The sequence below is a fragment of the Tiliqua scincoides genome, chromosome 4 (genome assembly GCF_035046505.1).
Source record: "Tiliqua scincoides isolate rTilSci1 chromosome 4, rTilSci1.hap2, whole genome shotgun sequence".
Taxonomy (NCBI): domain Eukaryota; kingdom Metazoa; phylum Chordata; class Lepidosauria; order Squamata; family Scincidae; genus Tiliqua; species Tiliqua scincoides.
The window spans coordinates 126,717,842-126,731,744 of record NC_089824.1 but is presented as its reverse complement, the minus strand read 5'-3'; the positions used below and the strand labels follow the sequence as shown (position 1 = coordinate 126,731,744).

General features: G+C 40.2%; 1 protein-coding gene across 4 annotated transcripts in view; it reads right to left on the bottom strand.

Annotated features, from left to right (window-relative positions):
• Nucleotides 1-13,903, bottom strand: part of CAMSAP2 (calmodulin regulated spectrin associated protein family member 2) — a 106,451-nt gene that overhangs the window by 83,394 nt on the left and 9,154 nt on the right. For 3 of the 4 annotated variants that reach the window (XM_066624802.1, XM_066624799.1, XM_066624800.1), the window contains exon 2: nt 2,369-2,628. The exons of the other annotated variant lie outside the window; for it this stretch is intronic. In XM_066624802.1, the coding sequence (XP_066480899.1) occupies nt 2,369-2,628 (260 nt within the window). The remainder of the gene's footprint in view (nt 1-2,368; nt 2,629-13,903) is intronic. 4 annotated transcript variants of the gene reach the window in all.

Below are 13,903 nucleotides of genomic sequence, written 5' to 3'. Positions count from 1 at the left end.
CTGCCACAGAACTAAGCTATTTCCTTTTCTAAAAACTGATTTTTAAAAACGGTGCCTATTATACTCGTTAGGGGTCAAAGTTTAAATACGCTCCTAGGACTTTCACCTTCAGCTAAATCCTTCACTCAGTACACAGTCAGCTCTGATGCTGCTACCAGGATCAGATGCTAAGGAGCCTATAATGCCCCTTAGGGGCCTTTACTGTTTTTAAAATATTCCTACTGGAACCGAGATGCTGCTTCAAAAGAGTTTGTCTTCTGTCTCTCCTTCCCTCAAAAACACAGAGCCATGATGTTAACATGCTGACGGGAGCTGCTTAAAACGTTTCTGTTTCCCTCATCCTCTATTTTACCCTCCACACACACACAGCGATGACATTAACAAGAGCTGAAACACTCCTTCAAAGCCTTATATTTGCATTTGCCTTGGAATCTGCTCCTTTCCTCACTCAGGAAAGCCACAATGTATAGCCTCACTTACTTTCCTCACTCATGTATAGCCACAATGCTATACATGCTGCTATTGGATGAAACACTACTAAATGCTAGTGTCTTAGCCAAAAGCAACATTTTTTAAGATTGTGGCTTTGAGTGTATGAAGTTGCTGATTGGCTTATCTAACACCCACGATGTTCTGTTGGAGGCAATCATAAGCCCATCATACAGAATATAACCTACAGTACAGTGAGCTTTGTTCTGCCACATAAAGTCCACTGTAAAGCAATTTGATTGCATTGTGGGTCCATCATAAAGCAGAGACCTAATGTATTCTGATTTTTCTTGGCCCATTTCACCTTACCCATATCCAAAACTAGCTAATGGGCACCGACACCTATGCAAAGACTGCTCCTTTCTTTCATCCCTTACCTAACCTTCTGCCTTGGGATAGTTTCATTTCAAAAGCAGTCCCCTGAAAGCTTGCATCTGAGCAGAACTATGCACAATGCATACATGAAGATATGCTCCTGAATTATTCTGGGAACAAAACATGAAATGTGAATCTTGTGGTGCGGGGCACAAACAGCCCTGCTAATAGAATCCTGTCACTGTTGGCAGAATTCTTGAAGGCTCTAACAAAACTGGTTAAAATTCCCAGGTGAAAAAATGTTGAAAACAGTTGTTCAAACATCACTATTAGCACAGAAAGGCCATTAGTACATACTGGTACTGTGAAGAGGATATCTGAAATTGATGCCATATTTGTGTGACAATGTTGTGTGTCTCCATCCATTCCCCCCAATCCTTCCTGACTGTTCAGAATTTCTGCTTCCTTATTTACTTTGCTCTTTCTTGTGGGAAAGAGGTTAACGAGGAGACAAGCCTTGGGAGAAATTCCTACAATACAATCATTTAACATGCATTGCCTGAAACACACAAAACCTGCAGTTCCAGTCAACATATTTCCATCCTATCAAGGAAACTCACACAGCAGAATGGCAATCAAGGACATAGAAATCAGACCCATTATGACACCCATAACATGTACAACTCAAAGTCACGTACGTGTATATTACTCAAGTTATATACAACCTATCAGTGTCATACACAGACCTAGCTATTAATAAATCTTTAAAAAAAAACTAGTCATGGGAATTAATATAAAATTAACAAATATATGTCTCTAGTACAGAGGTTATTCAGTCACCAGTTCTTTGAATTAAAGCATCAAAATACAAGCTAAAAGCATTTCAGTTTTCACTATAAACCTTCCTACATAAAAGAACAGAATTGTAGCACACTGAGACAAGAAACTACTGCAAGGCAGGGTGGAAGATTTTTATAGGATCAAAGCAGTATTTCATTCAGGTAGCCAAGTATCTTGATCCAAACACCCCCAACAATCAGGAAAAACATCAAAACAGAATGATCCTAATCCTACAATTCCCTATACTCTCCAGGTTTGTAATATTTATATTTTTTCAGTATCTCCATTTTAAACTGTGAATATCCTTTTAACTTAAAGTCCTTTCTACCTTGTTCAGAAACACAGCCCTGCCACAGACCCACCAAGTCGCTCTAAGCTAGTGGTTTTTAAAATGCACACACACTTCTCATCCTGAGGGAGTCCCCTACATACTGGGTCTAGCAGTATGAGCATTTATTTCCACCTGAAAACCACCATCTCCTTGGAATTCTCACAATTCCTGAATTTTAATAATGGGGAGGGGTGAATGAAAGCAAGGAACGTGGAAAAATAAAAAAAGACATCCACTCGAGTCTATTTCTTAGGAAATAAATGTGCGAAGTTTATGAAACATTATAAAAAGCAATTTGTTCAGCTTAAAACAAGACTGGAAATAAATGCTCTAATATTGCTAGGAACAATGTACACTACTACAGGAGCCAAGATCTAATGCCAACTGACTCACCATCTGAATAGGTTTCTTGTGCAAGTTTCTCTCCGTTACCAGTTTCTCTTGGTCAGTGACGTAGAGGCCTTTCTGTGCCAAGGCTTGAATAACGGCATCATGACCCAGAAGGGGTTTGGCAGCATCACTCTTGAGAATAAGACTCCCAGCACGACAGTAGAGTTCAGCAGATAGCAGCAAATTAACAACAGGAGGTTTAATATGTTCCTGGTCATACTGATCTGTATAAAATGGTTCTCGAAGCTCCTCCGGTACATTTTCTACAAAAATGAAAAAGAAAAAGGATTAGAGGGTCTAATTACCAGGCAAGCACCTTCAGAGAATCTACCTAAAAGAATTATTCAATACTAAATGAAACCACATCATAGTTGTACAAATACCTAATTCTACAAATGTACACAGTGTGAAAGAGGCACTTTAGACCAGCTTTCTCTCCCCATGCTGCAAATCTTGCTGAGCCAACAATAAAAGCCTAACTGAAAACCCTGAGAGGCAAACAATGGCCAATTTAATTTTATTTGCATAGTAGCTCACTATTCGTAACAAACGGTTTCTATGGAGTTGACGCCAAACCAATTACTTCACATGCAATTATAAACCCACTTGTTGGTGTCATCACCATTTAAACGTGCTAAGAATCCAAGGGCATTTGAAATGGACGCTCATAGATGCAAAGGAGTCACCATATAAAATAAGTGACACATAATCTTGTGGAGCAAGACTGAGGCCTAGTTCTCACTGTGGTGGGAAACCTGTATCTGGACTATACCATGTCAAACTACAAATTCAAGTTTGCATTATTGAATGTTTCCCTATGAAAACAAAACAAAAACCCTTACATTAAAAACTGGCACCTGAGGCTTAGTCGATCTGCCTATAACTTGCAGTTTCAGCTGACTCCAGTTGAAACCAAGTATCTTTCTGTCAAACTAAACAAAATATCTGAGATTTACAATACCCTGAAAGGTCCACTAATTGGCGTTTTAAAAAAAAAACCTATGTGGCCACTGTGAAGACTGAGGATGTGCTGCTGTGCTTCAGCACTTCCCTCCCATGCCATGTCCCTGGTCAAAATGGCCACAACAGTTGCTATATGGCAGTGGGGTGGTGCCATTCAGGAGTAAAAGGACTAAACACCATCTCCCCCAGTGCTATTTGCCTGACCATTAAAACTACCACATGGGGCTAATGAGTGCATTTTTGTTTTACCCACAGGCTGTCCTGCAACATGAACATGGCTGTCCTGCAACATGACTTGTTAAGGATAACATCATCTGGATAGAAATAAACTAATAAAAGAACTGTAAAGTGTTGAATGGAAATCTCTTAAACTTCAAACATGCTGGCTCTAAAAGAAGCCTCTGTTGTCAGTTTTTGTTTTGCATATTTGTCCTAAGGAAAAAAAATTATTTTGAACTGTAAAAACAATTCAGTAAAAATTGTAAAATCTGTAAAAATCAAATCAGTATGTGCTCATTATTAAGAGTATCTTATCCACTGCTATACATCCAGGGAAATTGAACCATCTACTTTTGATCAGGTCCACTCAGGCAGCTTTGGTCTGGGAGAGATTTTTTGTCCAAGCCCATTTTATAGACAGAACTGAGACCAGTGAAAAGCTTGGAGACTTTGTCTTGTTTAGATGAGTTTGAGAATGAGCATGTAGATTACTTGTACTATAGATTACTTTATGTATATGTGCAGTGCCTGGAGACTTATGTTAACGAATGTAGAAAAACCTTCAGAATATTTATGTAGGTCAGGAAGGCCATTAAGAAAATAGAAAAAGAGGTTTGAAAGACAAGATGGATTTTCCACTACTAAAACTTAAAAAGCTGTTTTATTAAATGGAAGTATGATTATGAAACCCCATCAGCAGGACTGTTTAGTTACTAAAACAAAAACTTGCATATCACACCCAGAGCTGCTGAGTTGCATTTGCTCTGTGAATGAAGACAACTAAAGTATGGAACAAAGAAAAGTACAGTAACTAAGGTCTACAGCCAATTGACTTTTGCCAGTTTAAGACATTAAAGGTCAGTGAGCAAGGGGATGAAGAGAAAGAAAAGGTCTGTCTCCCTGAATAGCAGACTGGCTCACCCTGAAAGTGCCTCGTGAACAAAATAACCATCACATAAGCTGACATCTAAAAAATTATTCCTTGTAGAAAACAGAACTTTCTTTAAAATAAATCTCAGTTGGGACACAGGATCTAAAAGAAATTGTTCATCCCTAATAGGTATATTTTTTAAAGAATGAATCTTTAAGTTCCAAGTGGGGGACATACAACAATTTAAGTAAAAAGACATGCAAATGGGTGCCTCTTATTATTTAGTACTGTACCTTCATCTGCTGCTGTAGAGCTAAGAAAATCATATAGTGGGATCATGGTGGCTACCCTACACTGAACTGATTCACTCACTTTTAGATTGTAGGGAAAATTGCTATGCTTCATGGTGTGTGCGTGCGCGTTAAACATTTTCTAGATGATGACCTCTTCACATGAGGAGCTGGCTACAATAGTTACCATTTGCCTCAAGTCTGTCCCCACACATAAATCTCTGAAGGGGATATCACTGTTCATGGCACAACTTAGACTTCTCAACTTAGGAACTCACTTCTTAAAAGGCAAGAAAGTAGCTTCAGGCTATCTTTTTCCAATAACAAAGTGACCAGATACAAATATAGTAGTAACACCACCAAAACATTCATAGAGTGCTTTAAAATAGATATGTTTCACATGCATCATTGGAGAAAAATTCAACAGAACTGCAAAGGAGGCTAGTATTATGCCCACGTTGCAAATAATAAGTTGAGACAGAGATGTTGGTTTCCTAAATTCACCTACCTGTACTGAGTTTGCGGAAATAGAAAGATTTGAACAGGAAGATCTTGATTCAAATCTCAGTGTCTTAACCCCACACTATGCCAACAGTGATTGCACAGGCACTACTAACACCTACAACTTTGCAGGTTGACATAGGTGTGTTACAGAATGATCTTCACCAGGCACCCACATCTGGTCATTTCCACAAAAAACGGCACCTATACTCTAGTCCAGTGATTCTCACACATTTAGCACTGGGACCCACTTTTTAGAATGAGAATCTGTCAGGACCCACCAGAAGTGATGTCATGACTGGAAGTGACATCATCAAGCTGGAAAGTTTTTAACAATCCTAGGCTGCAATCCTACCCCACACTTACCCAGGTGTAAGTCCCATTGACTATCCGTGTTAAAAGAATATACACAGTAGCTTGTTAAAAGTACAGGTCTGTAACATTTCCCCAAATGCGGTCACATACCATGGTCACATCGTCTAATATATTAAAAATAAAATATTGAAATGAATGGGGACCCACCTGAAATTAGCTCGCGACCCACCTAGTGGGTTCCGACCCACAGTTTGAGAAACACTGCTCTAGTCAATTTTCTACAGGCACTTTCAGAATACAAGTAGAAAAGTTATTCTTGATTAATTTCTACAGTTTCCTGTAGCTGCGCAAGAATCCTTTCGGAAAACACATAGCATGGCACTGTATCACAAAACATGCTGTGCAGACTTCATAACCTAACGAACTGCCAAATGTGTCTGAGCCAGGGCACTGGAACACTAAGCCATTGTTTAGTAAAACGAGAACATGCTTCAGTGAGTGCTCCGATCTTCGTCCACATGTGAAGGGAGAATGTTTAAAGATTCTTTTCACAGTCTGTAACAAACAGCAGCTTCCCATTTCATCTAAATACAGGAAACTATGACTTATGCAAAACTAGAATACCAAACCAAGATGTGACCATTATAAACCTGTTCCCACATATAGCTGAATGCATCAATATACTTCTGCATGCTCTTCTACAGCCATTGTTCCCTCTAAGGGGTCCGCACTGGTGCACAGATCCCTTTGGCAGCTGTGTAGCATCACAATTCACCTCCAGAGGTTTGGTGATGATGTGATCTCATCATTGCCAAACTCCCGGGTTGCTGAGCTCTGTGCTGTGCAGAGCTTGGCTGGGAGGTGTGCAGTTGTGCCATCATGCACCTTAGAGGAGACACCGCCTACAGGGCCCCACACCCACATAGTGCTAAATACTGGAACCAAAAACTTGATGGTGTTACATCAAACTTGAAGTCACCAGAAGCAGATATTAGAAACAGTACAAGCCGCTAAGAAAAAACCAAGATATAATGGCTCCAAAATTTTAACATACTTGAGAGGTTAAAAGTTTAAGAATCATGCAGTTTACTTTGGTTTTAATTTAATTTAAATGCAAGTGAATTTCAATTTACTTGAAATTAAAACAAACAACAAGAAGGTAGGAAGACTGGAAATCTGGTTATAGCATAGGGTGGAATTGATGGGCAACTGTCATATCCGCAGAGGTCTTTAAAACATATCTAAATCTAGGTGTTGAAAGTTCAATCTCTTTAAAAAAAATCTGATGCTGAAATAATTATAAACTAAGAATTTTGATCAGATTCACAAAGACGGTTTTGGAAAAGAAACATTAGTGGTAGGGGTAAAGTCAGGAGGTCAAACAAAATCATGCTTTCCTTTATGGGGGGAATGTAGTTTGATAGTTTGCAAAACCTAAACAATGGAAGGGAAAGCAACAAGATTTAAATCCTCTTTGTGTATCAAAATATTGACCTCCTTGTTCTGCCCAACTATATTTACTAACATTTGCTAATATGGCAAGAGTGGTCTACAGTCCCCCTAAGGGGAAATTCACATACCCAAAGGGTCTGCATCACTTTATCTTTCCCTTATAAGGGCTGAAATGTTATTTTGTCCTATAGAATCTTTCATTAATGTATGCAGAACACAAACACATTTTTTTAAATTATGGTAATTTTAAACACACACACAGTTAAGAAACACAGGGCTCTAGCTGAATTAATTTTTCTTTTAGGCAGAATGCATTCTAAAAGTAATCTTGTCTTTGTAGATTAAGTTGCTCCAATTTTGGCTGACAAGAGGTATTAACAAGCTAAAATAACTATTCCTTCTCCATCTAGAAAGTTACATATGAAAATCAATTAGCTTAATACAACAGCCGCTTACTTCCACAAGAACTGCAAAGGTAATAATTTGTGTGATTACCTAGGCTTAAAACAGCAAGAAGTTAACTAATGTCAGAAGTGACAACAAATTTACAATTACTCCAAGAGACAAAAAAGTTTACTTTTCAGCCCAGAATTCATGAGAACACTGACTTATGCGGAAGAGTACAATGTCCAAGTGCTTGTGAAGTTATACTGAATATTTGGCAAAGTCATTTCTACTACCTTATTAAATATCTCCAATGAATGTACAGTTTTGAATTTTGAAATTCACATTAGTTCAAGTCACTCATTCATAACTGTGGGACTGTGCATGGTAGTTGTCCAACTGAAGTATACATGTACCATAATGGTGGAAATTTCTGGACTTTTATTCATGGCTGGCCCGGCGACTTGAACACCATCACATAAAGGACAGCAGCATTTGGCATACAACCTAAGGCGCTTTATTCTAGGGCTAGCCATGAATAAAAGTTAAAAAATTATTTCCAAAATTATGGCACATATACTTCAGTTGGACGACTAGCATACACAGCTCCACAGTGTATATATATCATACACAGCTCCTCCTCCACAAGAAAAAACACAAGTAGCCACTTATTGTTTGTTACTAACATTAGCTTGGATGTCTTTTGAATTTCAGCCTACTTCATAGCAGCTGCATCCCCATTTTCTCTTCCTCCCCCAGTCTACATTGAAAGCCATCCATCACTTTCTATAAATCCAATATCACGGTACATGACAACATAATACGAAATAGATGAGTCTGGAAGTGCAGTCTCAAGCTAACAAAACATTTGTGGCTGGCTGAGCCAGTTTTGTATTTTTCCGCCCATTTGTGACTTTTATATCTAACATTAGTCCTCCCTTCCTGCCATTCAGCATAAAGACAAAATTATCTTGATGTAATATACTAGAGGGCCATTCTAACTGCCACTGTGCCTCCATAAGTGGACAATGACATACTGTAGGAATGTTCACAAGCAGGGCACATCTCACCCTCCTGTTTTTCTCTAGCATCTGATAACAGGAACTATACTGTTTCCAGACATGGAAGCTCTTTTTAGCAATCACAGGTAATTGCTATGGCTAAGCCAATCCCCTGTGAAAGTCATCTAGCTTATAATTAAATTTTTTAAAGTTAATTGTATGTTGCACTTAGAAGGGCTTCCTTTGGTCTATCTTGAATGTACTGTCAATCTAATTTACCCACCTCCATAAATATTTTTTAAACTATCACAACCAACTCCCCCCCAATAGCTTTCCTTTAAAACAGGGCTGCCCAAACCTCAGCCCTGGGGCCACTTGCGGCCCTCAAGGACTCCCAATCCGGCCCTCAGGGAGCCCCCAGTCTCCAATGACCCTCTGGCCCTCCAGAGACTTGCTGGAGCCCGTGCTGGTCTGATGTAACCACTCTCAGAGTGGCAGCCAACTGCTTGGCCTCTTGCGTGAGCTGTGGGACAAGGGCTCCCTCCACTACTTGCTGTTTCACATCTGATGCAGTAGCAGCAGCAAAGAAAAGGTTGGCCTTGCTTTGTGCAAGGCCTTTTATAGGCCTTGAGCTATTGCAAGACCATCATTCATTCATGTAAGTTCCCTCTCTAATATATGCATTTATGTAAATTTATTCAAATTTGAAACATAAATTAATTCTTTTTTTTCCCTCGGCCCCAGACACAGTGTCAGAGAGATGAAGTGACCCTCCTGACAAAAAGTTTGGACACCCCTGCTTTAAAACAATGTTTCTCAAACTGTGGGTAGGGACTCGGAACCCACTAGGTGCATCACAAGCCAATTTCGGGTGGGTCCCCATTCCTTTCAATATTTTATTTTTAATATATTAGACTTGATGCTACCATGGCATGTGACTGCATTTGGGGAAATGTTTCAGACCTGTACTTTTAACAAGCTATTATTCTTTTTTTTTTTTAGTAAAAAAAAATGATAGTAAATGGGACTTGCTTCTGGGTAAGTGTGGGTAGGATTGCAGCCTAGGAGTGTTAAAAATTTTCCTTCTTGATGATGTCACTTCTGGTCATGATATCACTTCCGATGAGTCCTGACAGATTCTCATTCTAAAAAGTGGGTCCCAGTGCTAAATGTGTGAGAACCACTGCTTTAAAACAAACACTCTCAACATCTTTAGTCTTGCTGCAGGAAAGCTGTCCAAGCACTTGAACCATTTTAGTTTCCTTTTTCTGCAGCTTTGTCATCTCTACAAACATCCTGCTTGAAGCTAGGAAACTTTCAAAAGTAGTTCCAAAGTTGGCATGAGGGGCTATAGTTCCCAGGAAGCTCCCAGGGCCGTAGCTCTTTGAAACATGGACTAAGAACCCTCATATCAAGCAACTGTTTCAGATAAATAAGATTTATGCCCTGCATTTCAAGTTAAACATCTCATAACTGATAAATTAATATACAGCAAAACAAATCACAATAGCTCTGATTAAAATAATTAACACATTCGCCGAATACATGCACACATACACACTATAAATGCTATATATTTGGGAGCTCTGACTAACTGTTCTTATGAATATAAAGATAAATGACTGCGCCCTGAGGATTATTTTTTAAGAGAGTGTATATACTGTAAGTAGAAAGAAGTGCATAACACTTTTCAACAAGCAGCATAAGCATATCTCACTTCAAATTCACAATATGCTAGGTGTTGGGAGTCTGATACTAAATCTGGAAAACACATGTTCTCTTGGTTCCCCCCACATCCTGCAGGGCTCTGAAGTTATGCTATATAGCTGATGAGAACTCTCAAGTAGCTATTTGTGCAACACTAGCTTGCCATAATGTTGGTATGGTTATCAACTGGCATGAATAAGAATTACTTTCAGCTGGAGAAAACCAACATCAGGGAGTAATTTGTGTTCCGTTTTCAGAAAGCATGGACCACAAAGTCTGTCATCTTGATTTAAGAAGTATAACCCAGTTTTATGTCTTCTTGAGGATGCTGTGGCACAAGCAGAGGTTTGACGCTACTGTAACATGTACTATACAAGGAGAACAGGCCCGCCCAAGAAGCTTCCTGAAGTGGTCGTCAAAGGTGGCCAACTGGTGTGGGGCACCCACTTCTGCTAGCCTACTTGTCTCCACTGACGACTCCTTCTTCCATTTTCTGGACTGAAAAACTGGAGGATGGAGCAGAAGAGGAAGTGGGGAGAAAGGCATCCAGATACTCCAGCCAACCATTCTGCCTCTCCCCACTCCATCTCCCTCTTCCTTGTCCAATCAAGGGAGTGGAAGAAACAGAGACTGGTGTATCACTAAGCGAGGGGGTCAGCATTTGGCATACTGCTTCAGATGCCTGGGGATCTTGGGCTTTCCCTGACCTCAAATTGCATAATCAACTCCAACTATGTCCCTTCCCTGACTCTGCTCTGAAAGAGCTACTCCCTCCCTTCTTTCCAACACTTCTCACCTTAAAGGACTGTAATCTACACCAGGGGTGTCCAAACATTTTGGCAGGAGGGCCACATCATCTCTCTTACAATGTGTCAGGGGCTGGGAATAAAAAAGAATTAATTTACATTTCAAATTTGAATAAATTTACATACATTTACATAAATGAAAGATTGAACTTGAGTGAATGAAGGTCTTGCAATAGCTCAAGGCCTATAAAAGGCCTTACACAAAGCAAGACCGGCCTTTCCTTTTCTGCCGCTGCTGCATCACAAGATGTGAAACAGCAAGCAGTGGAGGGAGCCCTTGTCCCATAGCTCATGTGAGAGGTCAAACAGTTGCCCTCACACTGAGAGCAGTTGCATTGGGCCAGCAAGGGCCCCAGCAAGTCTCTGGAGGGCCAGAGGCTCATTGGGCCGGACTGGGAGTCCTCAAGGGCCGCAAGTGGCCCCAGGGCCGGGGTTCGGGTATCCCTGATCTAGATGGTCCTCAGAATCACATGGTGCAGTTCTGATTGGAATGAACTGCTTCACTTGGCAGGTTGGGAATTTACATGTTTTCTCAGATTTATAAAGAAAAACAAATTCATAATCTGTATCTCAATGTATACAAATGTACAAAGGGAAGAACAATTGCCTATCTAAATAGATCAACCTCTTCTATCTGGAAAATCTCTGATGACTATTTGATAAGCATGCTTTTATCATTATAAAAGTTCTATAGGGATATGGCTCATAAGGCCAAGCTGACAAACCCCAGTACAAGAAAAATTCGTACTTGCACAGTACAAGAAAGGAGAAGTAATGTCACTAGCGTTAGTGACACCCGGTACAGAAAGCTAGCGAGTCACCCCTGTGATGGACCTCTTCCCAAGCAAAGGGCAGGGCAATGCCCTGGGTGGTGGGCGTGGTGATGCACCATTGCCCCGCCCCCACTGGTTTTTTGGCTGTAACTTGATAGAGATATTTCAAGGCAGTCTGTTTCACTGCATTCTGCATGAAATTACACATTGAGTGATACGTCACATGATGGTATTATTCAAAAATACCAAGATTTTAAAAACATTGGCAGTAGTGGTGTCACCCCCCCTCCCATGCGTGTCAGCCTGTGTGGCCCACACCCCCTAGCAATGCCACTGGAAAGGAGATAACTTGAGGACAGATTTATTCAAAAGTGACACCTTCTCATGTAGTATTTTGATAACAAGGTCAAAGACTTTTGTGCATCTTTTTTTAGGTTTAACAGGTTAAGTTATTTTGAAACGGGCTCTCAATCTTCATCCTCAGAGATCATAAAAGAGTAAGCCAAAGGATGTTCTGTGCCTTCAGTTCTCTCAAGATTAATGGTATAAAACTGGCGGCAGTGGTGGGAGCTTTTGCTAAGGATTGATGCAGCCCCCTCCCTTTGCTGGGAGGTGAAGCAACCTAAGGAATCACCTCAAGTAAGTTGTAACTAAGGAAGTTTAGCTAGACACATTAAAGTGTGTTCTTTTGTGTGCGTTTGCCTCCTTTCTTAAAATTGTATTTTACTCGAAATCCCATTTAAACCATCTCTCTCTCTGTATATATATAAGCTTCTTATACTGTACTAGTCACCTGTCTGGCTGCTTACAATCAGCACAGAGCATTCCCAGCACCCCAGAAACATCACAGAGCTATACCACTGGAGCCATAGTTGTGCAGTGGAATTAGACACCCTTGGCCCTATTATGATACAAAATTCCTAATCTGGTAATGGAAACCACTCTATTTATGTCTCTGAACCTAGCTTCTAAATACTTGAGAAACAATGGGATTTAGCTTTTGAATTTCCCAAACATTCACTCCTTAGGTCAAACACAAGACCACCCTCCATAACAGGTGTGCCCAAACCCCGGCCCTGGGGCCACCTGCGACCCTCAAGGACTCCCAATCCGGCCCTCAGGGATCACCCAGTCGCCAATGAGCCTCTGGCCTTCCGGAGACTTGCTGGAGCCCACACTGGCCTGATGCAACTGCTCTCAGTGTGACAGTCAACTGTTTCACCTCTTGCATGAGATGTTAGATGAGGGCTTCCTCCACTGCTTGCTGTTTCACATCTATGATGCAGCAGTGGCAGCAAAAGAAAGGCTGGCCTTGCTTTGTGCAAGGCCTTTTATAGGCCTTGAACTATTGCAAGACCTTCATTCATTCATATAAGTTCCATCTTTAATAGATTCAGTTATGTAAATTTATTCAAATTTGAAACAGAAATTAATTCTTTTTTCCCCAGCCCCCAATGCAGTGTCAGATAGATGATGTGGCCCTCCTGTCAAGTGTTTGGACACTCCTGCTCTATAAGAAACCCCACCGTGTTTGAACTGAGATTCAATTTATTCACCCTCACCTAGTCTGTGAATAACCATGGGACAAAACCACCACACCTGGTTCAGATGGAAAGGAGAAATGAATGTTGTCTTTATCTTCAATTTGACACCAAGAGACTGGTGTCTTCTTGAACTAGGATTTATCCTGCAAAAGAAGGTGATAGATCGAAGCATCCTAAGGAGACAAAAGATTCTGTTTGGGTGTCCAAAATTTGTTTGTGATGGTACTCACATCTAGTACCACCACATATTAACTAAAAGAAGGATGACAGCAAGGAAGAGATAGTCTCACAAAGTAAGGCCATTCAAACAAATCAATTAAGCAACTGAATTGGATTAACACAAGTGAGTTAAATTCTACAAAGATGGCTACATTCCAAAACAGCTATATCTGGAAATACAGCTTTGTTTTGGCAGCAGAATCTCCATGTTTAACTTTGCCTGACCAATATGCACATGAACTTTAGACCAACAGATATCCATTTCCACATTATATCCCAATTATCAGTAGAGTGATTTGGCTTAAAAACCAAACAATTAAGAACTTGATTGAAGTGACAAGCAGAAAGATATTCCAGTAATCTGGGTGGTCTTCTACTCCATTTTTTATTTCCTTACAACTCTGATAATTTTTCTTGCATCTCAGAGTCAAATGACATGCAACTTCAAAAGAGTTTACCTCATAGGCAAATAGCACCTGGGGAGGGGATCCAA